The sequence below is a fragment of the Archocentrus centrarchus genome, chromosome 14, assembly GCF_007364275.1.
Source record: "Archocentrus centrarchus isolate MPI-CPG fArcCen1 chromosome 14, fArcCen1, whole genome shotgun sequence".
Taxonomy (NCBI): Eukaryota; Metazoa; Chordata; class Actinopteri; order Cichliformes; family Cichlidae; genus Archocentrus; species Archocentrus centrarchus.
The window spans coordinates 19487917-19501494 of record NC_044359.1 but is presented as its reverse complement, the minus strand read 5'-3'; the positions used below and the strand labels follow the sequence as shown (position 1 = coordinate 19501494).

The window sequence follows — 13578 nt, the reverse complement described above, 5'->3', positions numbered from 1 at the left end:
CTGGTTCAGTTTCTGTTTCTAGGTTCGAAACATCCTCGGCCAAGCGACATACTTGTCATGCTTTCAGGTAGTCATCTGAAAGAAGATTTAAATAAAAAGTAGTCATTAGTTTATTTGTCACATATTCCAAAGAAATCTAGAGTCATCTCTAGGCTTAATGGTTAGCATGCATGCACAAATGCTGGGCTTGGCCAATGTAGCAGATTAACTCATTAACATTTAAGAAGGAGAGATGTGATTCTACATCTGGTGACAAACCTTTTAGACATGAATTGACCTTTGTGTTCTGTTTATAATGCTTTATGAATCATCATGGTCAAAGAACAACAATCAATTATTAAAATATTTGGATTTTTGAATAGTAATACTTACCATGGCGATACAGAATCTTGATCTCACACGCATTCCACTCAGAAGGGTCACTGGCTCCCACTTTGGTTTTTTTTGCCATCTTTTCGGCCATTGTACTCGTGTAATGGCTACCTGGCCACAGTGTTGCCAGATCTCACGACAGAAACAAGCAACCAGCTCTATGAAAACAAGCCCAAAGTCGCTTATAATAAGCGGACTTGGCAACACTGGTTATCACATAACTTCCTTAGTATTGGTAGCTGTGAAGTGCAGGAAAAAAATGGGAAAAGTACAGATTGCTAAAAAAAAAAAACACACACACACAATTAAAACTAACCATGGTTTTGTGTTGTTGTTTTTTTGTAAGCATTACCTAAATTGTTTGATGGATTTTATATTTATTTAACCCCTACAGAGGCGCCGACGCATCAATTTGTATTGTCGACTTCAGATGACGTAGCAGCAGGAAGCCGAGTGTGAGTTAAAAGTGCAGACTTCAAACCACGCACCAGTTTTTAAATCGCGTCGACAGGCCAAGCAAAACCAGAGTTATGATCAATACGCCATGCCTTTTCCTGTATGTTATCCTCACGTTTGCGTGCAGGAAAAGGGCAGTTAGTTCTTGCTAGCAAAAGCAAACACACGAAAGAAATAATAAAAGAAATCACGACATCGTGCTCCCTATTGGTGGAAAAATGGAGCACAACATCCAATCACAAAATTATATGGCAACGTATGGTATTTGGTTGCTGTGGCACAGGTGAAAGGGTGGTGAAAGATGATAGCGAGTTTTGTCTTGCCTTGGGATGGACAGAAGCTCTTTGGAGTAGGACAAATAATTTGTGTGGTATCTTATTGTAATACCTGATTATTCTGTAGTTGTACAGTTGTATTTTAGGTGTATTTCAATGTACTATATAACTTTTTTTGTTTCATAAATTTGTGCATATCTCTCATATATCTTAACAATTATTTAAATACTAACATTTACAGAAACCACTTTTTACAGAAACAGATATTATTTCCAAACGTTCACAGGATGTTCAGAGAACGTCAGAGGTGCACACTGTGTCTCACCAAGACAAAAAATGGAAATTTGGTGAAAAATTATTAACAACACTGCAGATGTAAAAAAATATAACAACTGATGAAATAAAATCACAGCCAAAACCATTTACACGACAAATTAATGTTCACTGAACGTCATTTGCTGAACACTGAACATAAGACTTTGAGGGAACGTTCACTGAACGTCTTCTGAACCTTCGCTTGCTAGCTGGGAGATCTGGTGACTGTGGAGGTCATTTGAGTACACTGAACTCACTGTCATGTTCAAGAAACCAGTTTGAGATGATCTGAGTTTTTGTTATATGGTGCATTATCCTGCTGGAAGTAACTACTAGAAAATGGGCACACTGTGGTCATAAAGGGGTGGACACGGTAAGCAGCAATACACAAGTAGATTGTGGCTGATTGGTACTAAGTGGCCCAAAGTGTGCCTAGATAATAATCCCCTCACCATTATATCACTACTACCAGGCTGAACTGTTGATACAAGGCAAGATGGATCCATGCTTTTATGTTGTTTACTCCAAATTCTTCCAATCATCTGTTGTCAAATATTGATGAGCCTGTGTGAATTATAGCCTCAGTTTCCTGTTCTTAGCTGACAGGAGTGGCACACAGTGTGGTCTTCTGCTGCTGTAGCCCATCTGCTTTGAGGTTTGACATGTTGTGAGTTTAGAAATGTTCTGTACACCTTTGTTGTAGCAGTCTGGCCATTCACCTCTGACCTCTGGCATCAACAAGGCATTTTTAGCCAGAGGCCTGCCACTCACTGGATATTTTATCTTTTTCAGACCATTCTCTGTAAACCCTAGAGATGGTTGTGTGGGAAAATTCCAGCAGATCAGCAGTTTCTAAAATACTACCACAACCACATCACTGACCACTGTGATCATCTCTGCTTCACCTAATCCTTCTAATTAAGTTAAATAAAACCGATATGGGCTATACGTACTCATCTCACAGTTTTAAATTTTTTTTATCAGCATATAGAAAAAGTATACAATAAGCAAAAGCAATTAATTATATGAGAATATTGAGTCTACATATGCCATTGTACATGAGAATGACAAAATGAACAGAAACACTGAGTGAGTTTTGTTACATAGTATCCTAAAAAAAGTAAGAAAAATGTTCTTAAAGGTTTATGTAAAGGTTTGAGAAGAAATCCTGCTGGGCACCCAGGTGGCTTAGTGGTGAAGCTGGCGACCACGTGCATATGGTTCAAGTCCCAGTCTGTTGCCAGTTTGCCCGCATGTCTTTCCCCATTTCCTGTCTCTCTCTCCACTATGAATAAAAGCTACTGTGGCCAAAATGGGGAAAAAAAAGATACCCTATTCTAAATACATAAAGTTTGTACTCCAGAAAGGATTTGAAAACACAGAAATTGTGGATCTGGCATGTTAGCATTATCATCTGTTTGTTTGCAACAATACTTGAGGGAAGCACATTAAAGTAGGTTTTTGAGAAACTCCTGCCTGGAAAATGGTGGGTCAGTTATCCCCTGCTAACTCATAAATCATAGAAAACAGGATCAAAGCAAACCGTGCAGCTAGCCTTAAATGGATTTAATCTGGGACAGCCAAGTTTAGTCAGCCCCTTAAAGAGATGCACAGCACATTAATGCAACCAGTGTGTCCTGGTGAGCTGTCTCATGTGTGTGGGGTCTTAATGTACTCCCTTCTCTGTTGTTCTGGTGTTATTGGCACTGTCCATGCACATTTTCAAGCAAAGTGGTGACAAACTGAGGCAAATTTCAAACCATAACAATGAACACATCCTAAGGGGGTACATTTAACTCTAATGACTTCATTAGTTTCCTAAAAAAACAAACAAACAAAAAAAAACTTCACTGACAGTGAAGGACTGTCAAATTCAAATTTCAGTAAAGTTGAAAGAAAAAAAGTAAAGTGTGATATAATAACTGTGATACACGTGAAGCCTTATCTACAGTACTACTTTAGCCTTTGTTACTCAGTTGTATTTAGATGTGCAAAGACTAAAAGTTTTCACTAGAAGTGAAACAAATGCTACATTTTCTGCAGAAACTGTGGGCACTAGTCATTTGAAATGAAAATGTCAGAGTCAGGTGTCTCATTGACATACAGACAGTACCCTGAAAAATAGTTAATTGGCAACATATTGTATAAATAATGTATTTATTCTACCAATCATTCATTTATAAAAACTGAATTAAAAATATTCCTGCTGTTGTCAATGCCAACAGTCTGGCAGTGCAATTGTTTGTGGTCGCTTCTCTGGGTCCATCAGTAGCATGAAGGGTAACAGTCACAAAGCTGCTCTTTCTTATTCCACCTTGGACAGCAGATGTTGGCTGCTGTCAGTAAAAGTTCATTGCACTGTGCTACTATGACAATAAATACGTTTAGCCTATTAACTGCAAGATTCCCTTCATTGAGATATCTTCATGCAGTCACGCATATATGATAATCCAAGCTGAACAAAATAGTAAATTCCTCTGTCTCTTTACAACATAGTTTGCTCATCGTGTATCCACAACTGCTCTGTTCTGTTACGCCTGGCTTCCCCTGTCCCACGTCATCGCAGTAAAATCCATGTCGGTGAGCGTGACCGTGTATGGAGTATCCACTTGCTCAGGCTGTACGGTCTCCTCTAATCTCCCGGTGCTGTTCAAGTTATTTTCCCTCCAGGAATTCAGTGGTCGAATTGATTTCTGGAAACGCTGTCAAAAAAAAAAAAAAAAGAGAAGAAGCCAGAGATAATCACAAACCCCCTCAAGACTGACTATCAGCTGCAGCTCTCCTGTTACTGTGACAGCAGTGCACATTAACACTCAGTGACATAGTGATGTAGAGGTGATACTGACTTCTTTCAGTGTTCCAGTTTCTTTGCTGATGGCGACAAAGGCCCAGATGAGGATCTGTAAACAGCAGGCCGCCCCCATGCACACACCCAAGGCTTTACCCCACCGTGGATACACGTATTGGCCGTAGCGGAGTGACGTTCTGTACATCTCAATGAAGATGTAGGTCAGGATGAACTACAGTAGCAACAGCAAAGGCACAGAGTGAGCAGAGGGTGGTTTCATCTCAACAAAAGACAACGCAACTGAAGCAGAGAGACGGGCCAGGACAGAAAAATTGCAGGACGAATTCCAGCTTCTCCTCTTCAATCATTTATCAGCTCTAAAGATGTCAGCACAGTACGCAACTCTGAGTCAAACCCTTCAGTCATTTAATGGGATATTATGAACTCTCTTTTGCTGTTTGACTGAATGACCAGTGGCACACTTGATTACAGATAGTCAGGCCAAGTGATGTACCCATTTAAAACAACAGTAAGTCCATGCTTCAGAAGAAGCAGCAGAAAAAACAGAGGGAGGAATGTGCTTTTTAAAAAGATTATGCAAATCATACAAACCAACAAGTATATTCAGCTTAGCAGCATCACCGCAGCTACCACAAAGTTTTTGCTTATCTGGCATACATAATGTGTGCGCCAGATAAGCAAAATGGAATCATAATTTCTATTTCTTTAGATAATAGAATGTAAACACATTTAAGGTAAAGCAGCTTATAGCTCCTAGATTTGTTTCCAGCTACCTTAAAAAAAAGTTTCAAAAATTAGCAAAACTAGCATGTAGCCTGTTTATGGGGAGCATAACAAGGGTCATTTTCTGTGGCTACAATTTGCAGATTTTCTCTAAATGCCTCACATGTTGCCCATGGAGGGCTGTGAAAGCTAACAATGGACTCCATAATGTAGTGATGATCATTATTGCCTTATGCTCAAAGATCTCTGTTTCAAGACCCGGAGGAGACACAAACTACGCCTCACGGGGTCAAAAGATAATATTCTCCTAGTGCTGGTCCCAAGACTTGGTAAATGGGAGGGTGGCATCAGGAAGGGCTTGTGGCGTAAAATCTGTGCCAAATCAATCATACAGATCCTTCCACTGAGGTGACCGCTGAGGAAGCAAGACAGCAGCTAAAAGCTGTACTACAGTTGTGAAAGCTAACAGAAAACAACTCATTAATGTTGGAACTGCTCATTCAAACAACTTCAACCTCACCACTACTTTTACTCATTTACCTGGCAAACACCCCTGCCAAGTCTGGGGTATATTGGGTTGTTGAGAAAAAGCAGAGAACAGCCAGACATACTGACGCCTGCATATAAGGATTCTTTAAATTATTAGAGAGCTATTTAAAAGCATTTGTCATACTTGTTAGAGGCTGCCTGTGCTGTTGTCATTGCTCCTTTATTTTAACAGCCGATATCAATATCAGCTCAAGTGTAAACTCACCAGTAGAAGAAACGGAGTGCAGAAAACCCAGCATGCTTTGAAGTAAATCAGCACTTTGCTGCACCAGGGAGGGCAGTGGCGGATCATATCAACAATGTCTTGACAAAACTGGTTGACTCCTAATAAAAAAAAGTTAATCAAATGTTAAGAAGACCAGGAAAAAAACTGACTAACATCAGGGCAACATAACATAATAGAAAATATGTTCAATGTATTATTAAAAACAACAGAATGGTGACAAAAAAAGGAGTTTAGTGTATGAATGTAAGGGTGGTGAGATGGGATACCATAGAAGAAGGAGATGCCAAGGCACATGAAGAGGGTGATGATGATGAGGCCAAAACTAGTGCTGAAGGAGTCAATGAGAGTGAACCAGTAAATTCCTCCCTATGTAGACAGGATGGGAAATATGATGCTTTCTGATCATATAAAGCATGCAGACACCATCAGATTCCTCATGTATTACTGTTCAGTAAATACACTCACATTAGTGACTAACAGGAGGCCCATCAGGTAGAAGACAAAACACAAAGCACCCAAGAATAAGGACTTTTGCAGTGTGTTCGCTCGGAGGTGAGGAAACTCATCCAGCACGGCTGTGGTGATGCCCTCCATGTTTCCAAACTGTGAAGCATCAAGAGGGTATAAAATGAGAAGAAGTGGAATCCATATAGTAGAGCTTTTATTTCTGCTGCTATCTTTGTACGGAGTGTACCCATACCAATGTATCAACCCCCAGCATAAAGAGCATGAGGAAGAACATAATGGACCAGAACACTGAGCCTGGCAGCAGAGCAAGGGCTTCTGGGTAAGCAACAAAGGCTAACCCGGGACCTGAAGGCAAACAAAAAGAATTACATTTCAGAAAGCATGACATAAGTATTTAACTGCTGATGAAGCCCAATAGGTAAAGTAACTACCTGTATCTGCAACCTGTCCCACGGGCACTCCCTTCCTATATGCCATGTGACCCAGGATTGAGAATATAGCAAATCCAGCAAAGAAGCTGGTGCAACAGTTTCCTGTGGTGATCACTATAGTGTCCCTGAAATCAAAAGAACCACGAGCCATGAAAACAGAGCAAACATGCGATGAAACAAATAATAAAACAGAGCCCAAACTCACCGGATGACATTGTTGTCAAACTTATTGTAAGAGGCCATAGAGAGCAGCCCCCCGACTCCAATACCTAATGAGTAGAAGATCTGTGAGGCTGCATCATTCCACACCTGCAACATGCCAAACAGAAACATCTGCAGTTATTTTTTAAAGCAGCATCAACGCACTGTCTTCATTAAACACCGGTCTACCATCAAATGCACCTGTGCATTAGCCAAGCGGCTCCAGTCGGGTGTGAGGTAGAAAGCGACGCCCTGGAGAGAGCCCTCCAGAGTCGCACCTCTGATGATCAAAACAATGAGGACAATGTACGGGAAGGTAGCTGTTACATAAACCACCTGAAAATCAAGACAGCAAAGACACACGTGAGACCAATATGAGCAAAAGCTGTGTGTGAGTGTGTTCATCTGAGCTGACAATAAAAACTTTGTGTCGCTTCACCTTGCCAGAACTGCGAATGCCCTTGAGCATGCACAGGAAGATGATGAGCCACGCAGCCAGCAGGCACAGGGCCAGGGGCCACCGGACAGGGCCCGGATCGTGAAGGCCCTTGCTGTGTACTACACCCAGGACGCGCTCACTATGATACATAAACAGCACAAATGTTTGGCACACATATTACACATTAACTAAAGTAAAATAAACAAGACACAGTTATTGGTCTGGATTTCTAAGTGCCTGTCATGGCAGCCGTGCCTCACATCAGTAAAATTCAAAGTAGATTTCTAACTAATACTCTCTACAGTCCCATAAGAAAGTCATAGAAGAGGAATTCAATAAAATTTTCTGTCGAGCTCTTCATACCTATAATAAAAACGAATTTGAATAATGAATTATAAGAGCTGTTATAAGCATTCATGATGTAAACTGTTTAACCTACTATAAAGTGTATAATAGTACTGACTATATTACCAGTCATATGGTTAAACACTTTAATATCACAAAAGCTTTTCTTTGTTTTACGTATTTTGATTCAAATAATAAAACATGAAACATGACCACAATACTCTTTGTAATCATGACGCACAAACACTCTTTCGTTGGCTCGGTGTGTACTCGGTGTGTTGATCTCTACAGAGAGCTGCTCTGGACTGAGTGCCTTATGTGTTATACAGTAACGCTGTGTTGCTGTGAAGTCCTTGGTCATAATAGCTAAAAACAGTTTAGTGAGTTTCAAGCGTCGAGTCATTGTGAGCAAGTTCTTGAACAAGGTTTATATTTAACTAAACAAAGTTAAAATTAGAAGATTTATGAAAATAGTTCTTGCCGCTCCCATTTCAGCTTTGATGAAAGCCTCTTGTATGGTTTTTCTCACCCCACTGGGGCGACACGATTACCTAATCCCCATCAAATCTGTCACTTAGGTGTGGCCCTGAGACATGCCAGCGCCTTTGTATTACCATCATACTGATGGAGTCAGAGTACGCAACATTTTTCACTCTCAAAGTGAACCCTTGTTGTACATGACCTTTTCTGTTAGAAAAACATTCTTCACAGTAGCCTGCATACAACTCAAAAACAACTCTGACTTTTCCATTTATGTAAATGAATGTCCAGACAAAGCACTTACTTCCAGAAAATTTCTGTGGGGGTGAGGACTTTACCAGTGGAACTATTGGAAGTGATGTTACCACTACAGAGAGCTGCATTGGCGATTGCGTCACAGGACCAGGGCAGGGGGCTCTGGAATGAGCTGCCCAGGTAGTAAAATGTCCACGCTATGATGACATTATAGTAGAGACACACCAATGTGGACACACATAGCATCCCAATTCCAATACCTGTATAGAAAGACAAAAGAGAGGGTCTCAGGAAACAGGACATATATTACTGTGTAAAGGCACACTGTATGAAGTATAAGATATTTGTTTCATAAAGTGGTAATTGAACTTGCAGAAACAATATTTATATTTAATAAATCACTACAGAGTCTATCGTGCCTGATTACAACACTTCTGACAACCTGTGTTATTCTTGGTAACCTAAAAAAAACATTCACTTCCTTTTTTCTTTTATGAGGAACTCTATCTCACCTTTCTCCTAAATAAGCCTGCTGGCATTACCACTCTCTAACAAGAGCCCTACGTAAGACATTTCCTACAGGTTTAAAATTAGTTTCTGAGCAGTCAGGAATTTTAAGGTTAGCCACAAGTAGTGAGGTGGCAAAGTGTTTTAAGTCAGCCAGCAGCTATTTTCCCAAACTATATCATCTGGGCAGACTGGTGACGCTGGCATTTTGACGTCAAAGAGATTCTGCTCACACAAATCATATAGAAATGCTGCAGACAGACATTTTGTTCCAACTAAGCATCACCCATATGAAATCACCACACCGACACTGACAAAGTTTCCAAGGTCCTGGAAGTGCGTAATTACTCTACCAAAAAGCATGAAACAGGAGGTCATTACCTTTAAGCAGTGGGCAGCATTTCCACACAGTGATCGGGCCGGCTGCACCATACTGGCCTAAACTCAGCTCCATGAGGAAGAGTGGAACACCCGTAACAAAGAGCATGATGAAATAGGGGATGAGAAACACACCTGCGAAGATTAGAAACAGGCTACCTTAATGAAAGGAGGGAGATGTTTCCATAAAAACAACTTGGTCTGTACATGCAGACAGCCTGTAAAGGCAGACTAATCTATAAAAATGCAATATAGATGGATGCTATTTGACTTTACTGTTAGTCAAGCTGCAACGTGTATGATTTTCAAATAGAGATGCATATTACATAAGGCTGGGATAAAAGAGTAGACCACATTTCTGGTGTGTAATCGAGGAAAAACACTGTCTCTACTTAGAGGATTAGTGAATGCTTTGTGTTGTAGTTCCCACCCTCCTCACTCTTTCCAAAGACTGCGTTCTCTGGGAAGAGCATGCCAAATAAGTCAGCACACACACACACACACGCACACCCACACCCAAAGGCAGGGCAAAGAGTGCCTGATGCCCAAATGATTTAAAACACACACACGTGCACACACACAATGCAAAAGCATTTGAGGCTTCAGAGGACAGCATGGTTGTGGACCACTCACCTCCCCCATTGCGGTAACAAAGGTAGGGGAACCGCCACACGTTCCCCAGTCCCACGCAGTATCCAATACAGGAGAGCAGGAACTCATACTTTCCACCCCACTGCTCTCTCTGGACAGTCGGTGTTGGAGTAGGTAGCTGGCATTCAGACTGTGGCTGTGGTGTAGGTGTACTTGGTGGGCTGTGGCCATTTTGTGTGACAGTATGCCCATTCAAATGTACTTCATTCTAAAAACAAACATAAAATCCCCCAAAATATTAAATACATTGTCAGAATAGTGAAATGGGAGAGGAAATACACAGTAATTTAGACATAAATACATATGAGGAACTGACAGGTTTTCTTTTCTTTTGTCTGACAAGGTTTGCTTACAGTTTGTTTACACAGTAGCTTAGAGGTAAAGTAGATGCACGCACATGCTTAGTATGAGGTTTAACTTTTCTATTGCCTCATAAACACCCACTGAACTATTTCTTCCTCTTCCTCTTCCTCCCTACACGCCATTTACCTTTAAACAAGGGAGGAACTTCAGGGAGGAACTACTTTCTGATGTCAGCTCACAGGGAGGAAGTCCGATGAAGATAACAGCAGGGCTTCTGCTTTGTTGTTAGTCATTGTTATGTGGTTCAAGTTTTAAAACAAAACACTGACTACCCTCCCCATAGCTTCACTAATAATATATTAGAACTTTTGATGTCTTTTAATGTAGGATGTCAGCGATATTTTGGATCCCCTGCTTTTACATATTTATTAATATGTAAAAGTGGTGCCATTAAAGACAAGTGCATCAAACAGACATGACCCACCAAAAACTGATGTACATGTTTTAAATCTGATCGTGAAAAAACACATTTTAGTGTGTAGAACAGGTAAGAGGAGTCAAAGTACAGCACCAAAAAAAAAAAAAAAGAGGAAACCATTCTCATCATCATCATCATCATCATAATCGCTTGCAGCAATTACAGTAAACAGGAACAAAAATCCTTTAAGGCTGCAGCTTACAATTACTGTTGTTTCATGTGGTGATTAATATTCTTTAATATTTAACTAGTCATTAAAGTCTAGATATAACTTGGTCAGAAAGTTGCCCCATTGAGATGTAAATGCCAAGGCTTAAAATTACAAGCAGCAGGAGTAATTTTAATTTGAACCAAAATGCCGGCCGGCACATCCTCACAATCAAGACACTGGAGCTTCGCAGGTAACCCCCCCCCCCCCAAAACAAACAAACATGTAAAAATAAAGTAGTAGGCTAATATAACATAGCCACACCGCACAGGAAAACTAATCGTTTTATTTCCAGTGTTGCACTATTATACTATTTGAGCTAAAGATTCATGGTGCATCTGTGATGTAAACAGCAGAAAACACTGCGGGTAAACACTGAGGTTTCTGTCTGCTGCGTCCGCACTGCTGCAAAAGCAAAAAAGCCTAAAGGAGCAGACGGGCAGGTTGGACAGCCTCACCTGAAGACGTTATCTTTACCATTTACCAACACACCGCTGAAAGCTGATGGTAGGTGAAACTGAATTGCTGGTAAAGGTCGGGGGGGGGGGGGGGGGGGGTCTCACGTTACATTTGCGTATTTCTTACATCCCCACAGACCCAGCGGTGAAAGGCTCAATAACAAAGTTACGCTCGTACCTGCGCTGCGGGTGCACCGCTAGCGGAAGCTGCCTTGCCGGGTTTGTCTTGCATTTCTCCCCCTCCTCCTCCTCCTACTCCGGTGCGGCAGCGGTGATCCTTCGCTGGCTGGTTTTTGTCACTGGTTACTTACTCCACATTTCACAGGAGAACGCGGTCTTGGAAGGACACTATGATGTGGCAGCTAGAGTTGAAGAAGTACTGCCGGTCGGTGACTGAGCGAGACAGACACAACAACAGGGTGACGACCAGGAAACAAACCGGTGGGCGGTGAGGTGACGAGCGGAGAGGCAGGGCGCAGGTGCGACGCTATCATCGAGGAGGAAGACACCTCCTCCTCATCATCCTTTACCTACGGGCGGCTTTCATTCACAGGTATTTGGAGGGGTATCCATAGCTAAGCCAGTGAGAGGCGTTTAGGTGCTTTGTTTTGAGTTCCCTTTACATTGTGTTGAGTTTCCTGCACAGCATACACCCCTTTAAACCCCACAGAACCTGTCTGACAGGTACCATGAAAGGCTGATGGCCCACCGGCAGAAACAAGAGGTTAAAGTTGTATACTTGGGGGTGGGGGGATCCTTCCTTGAAATAATAAGGCTGTCTTAAATAGTATTAGCTGCATTAGGGCCTAAATATGCTGGCTAAAAATATTTATTTTTTTAAGCTTTGTTAAAAACTAGTGCTTAAGTATGCTGATTGAGTTTATTTTGTCAAATGACTGCTATATCACAAAGAAACTTTCAGAAATATGTCTTTGTTGCTAAAAGTCATTGTACCAGAAAACTTTTCAGAGATTTTCAGCGATGTCATGTCTGTATTATAGATATTGAGCTGCAGTCAGGAACAGGGTTGTTAGGTCCTAATGAAAACTAGCTGAAAGAACCAGACCAACAGCAAGAATTGGTTTCAAGAGGCTGACAGGATACTGGGCTGCTGAGATCACTACAACACATTGTGTGCTAATGTGTGTGTAGGTGAGTGGTATGCTGGTGTGGGGGTCCTGAGCCCATTCTGGTTTAGTCACACTCAACATTTAATTGATGCACAAGGTACTGTCAGTAAATACCTGTACCTTAATGGGTAATTTAGGAGTGGCCAAGGTGAGATAGGCTTGACTGGGACACTTATCAACAAAAATAACTTTGTAAAATTACAGTAATGCCCATACTTCCAACTCCTAACTGTCAGGCACCAGTTGGCAATAAAGGAAAAAAAGCTGCGTTCTGTCAAAAGGTCTATATGACAGCGTTCTCCCAACCCACACTGCCCAGACAAATCTCACCCTGAAAAAGCTGAAGCCTCAAAGATCTTCCATTAGGAAAACTTAAAGAACGAGCACAGGATAATTGTGTGTCTAGTTCAGTATTTCCAGAGTCACAAATAAGCTTAAACTGTTTTAAGAACCACATGGTCTTGCCCTTGACCCAACCGGAGCGCACACACACACACACACAAAAAACTGTTCTGTTGGCTTGCTGCCCAAAGTGAGTCTAAAAGTAAAATCAACAAGTTGTAATCACAGGGGCGTGACATGTTGGAACTATTTCTTGACAAGCAAGCTCGTGTGCCCTGCTTGCACTGATGATGTAGCTTACTCCAGTCACACCTAACCACACAAACAATGGTAAGAGGTATGCTGAGAGAATTTCACCTTTTTTCCCCCTTCTGTACATGATCCACTGTATATTGCAATTACTCTAAAAACTCAGTTTGGATGGGCCCTATTGTGATTTCCAGTTTGATCAGGTTTGTGAATTTTCAAGTGTCAGTGCATATATTCTATAAAGCTACATTTTTAAAAATGTAAAGACTAGCATCATTGTTAAATGTACTATTAGGCAGATCTTGTGGCTCTACTAAATGGGCAATATTGCTGCTTCACAGAAAAAGAAAAAAAAACTTACATGTGGGTTTATGTTCTTAAAAGATTTAGCCGATTACAAACATAGTGCATGTGACAATATGCAATGTGTGAGTGTTCATGTTAAAAAGTAACTCTTGATCTTGAGAGTTAAGCTAACAATGAAGGAGAAATTGAGGTTTCAAATGACTGTAAGAGAAGCCATAAACCTT

At 41.1% G+C, this 13578-nt stretch overlaps 1 protein-coding gene across 1 annotated transcript; it reads right to left on the bottom strand.

The window, feature by feature from the left end:
* Positions 1-2379: 2379 nt before the first annotated feature.
* Positions 2380-11903, bottom strand: slc6a7 (solute carrier family 6 member 7). Its single transcript, XM_030745638.1, has 14 exons — positions 11506-11903; positions 9863-10088; positions 9233-9364; positions 8394-8604; positions 7265-7403; positions 7027-7161; positions 6830-6933; positions 6625-6749; positions 6426-6538; positions 6191-6328; positions 5992-6091; positions 5705-5823; positions 4265-4438; positions 2380-4120 (listed from the first exon to the last, which is right to left on the bottom strand). Exons 1-14 carry the CDS (start codon positions 11557-11559, stop codon positions 3950-3952), a joined length of 1941 nt encoding a protein of 646 aa, XP_030601498.1. The 5' UTR covers positions 11560-11903; the 3' UTR covers positions 2380-3949.
* Between the last annotated feature and the right edge of the window lie 1675 nt (positions 11904-13578).

Coding starts and splice junctions, on each gene's coding strand:
- slc6a7 (XM_030745638.1), bottom strand. CDS start 11,559: ATGCAAGACAAACCCGGCAAGGCAGCTTCCGCTAGCGGTGCACCCGCA. Junction 6,092..6,190: donor GCCTCCTGTTAGTCACTAAT/GTGAGTGTATTT, acceptor CTGTCTACATAG/GGAGGAATTTACTGGTTCAC. Junction 5,824..5,991: donor TGGCATCTCCTTCTTCTATG/GTATCCCATCTC, acceptor TTTTTTTATTAG/GAGTCAACCAGTTTTGTCAA.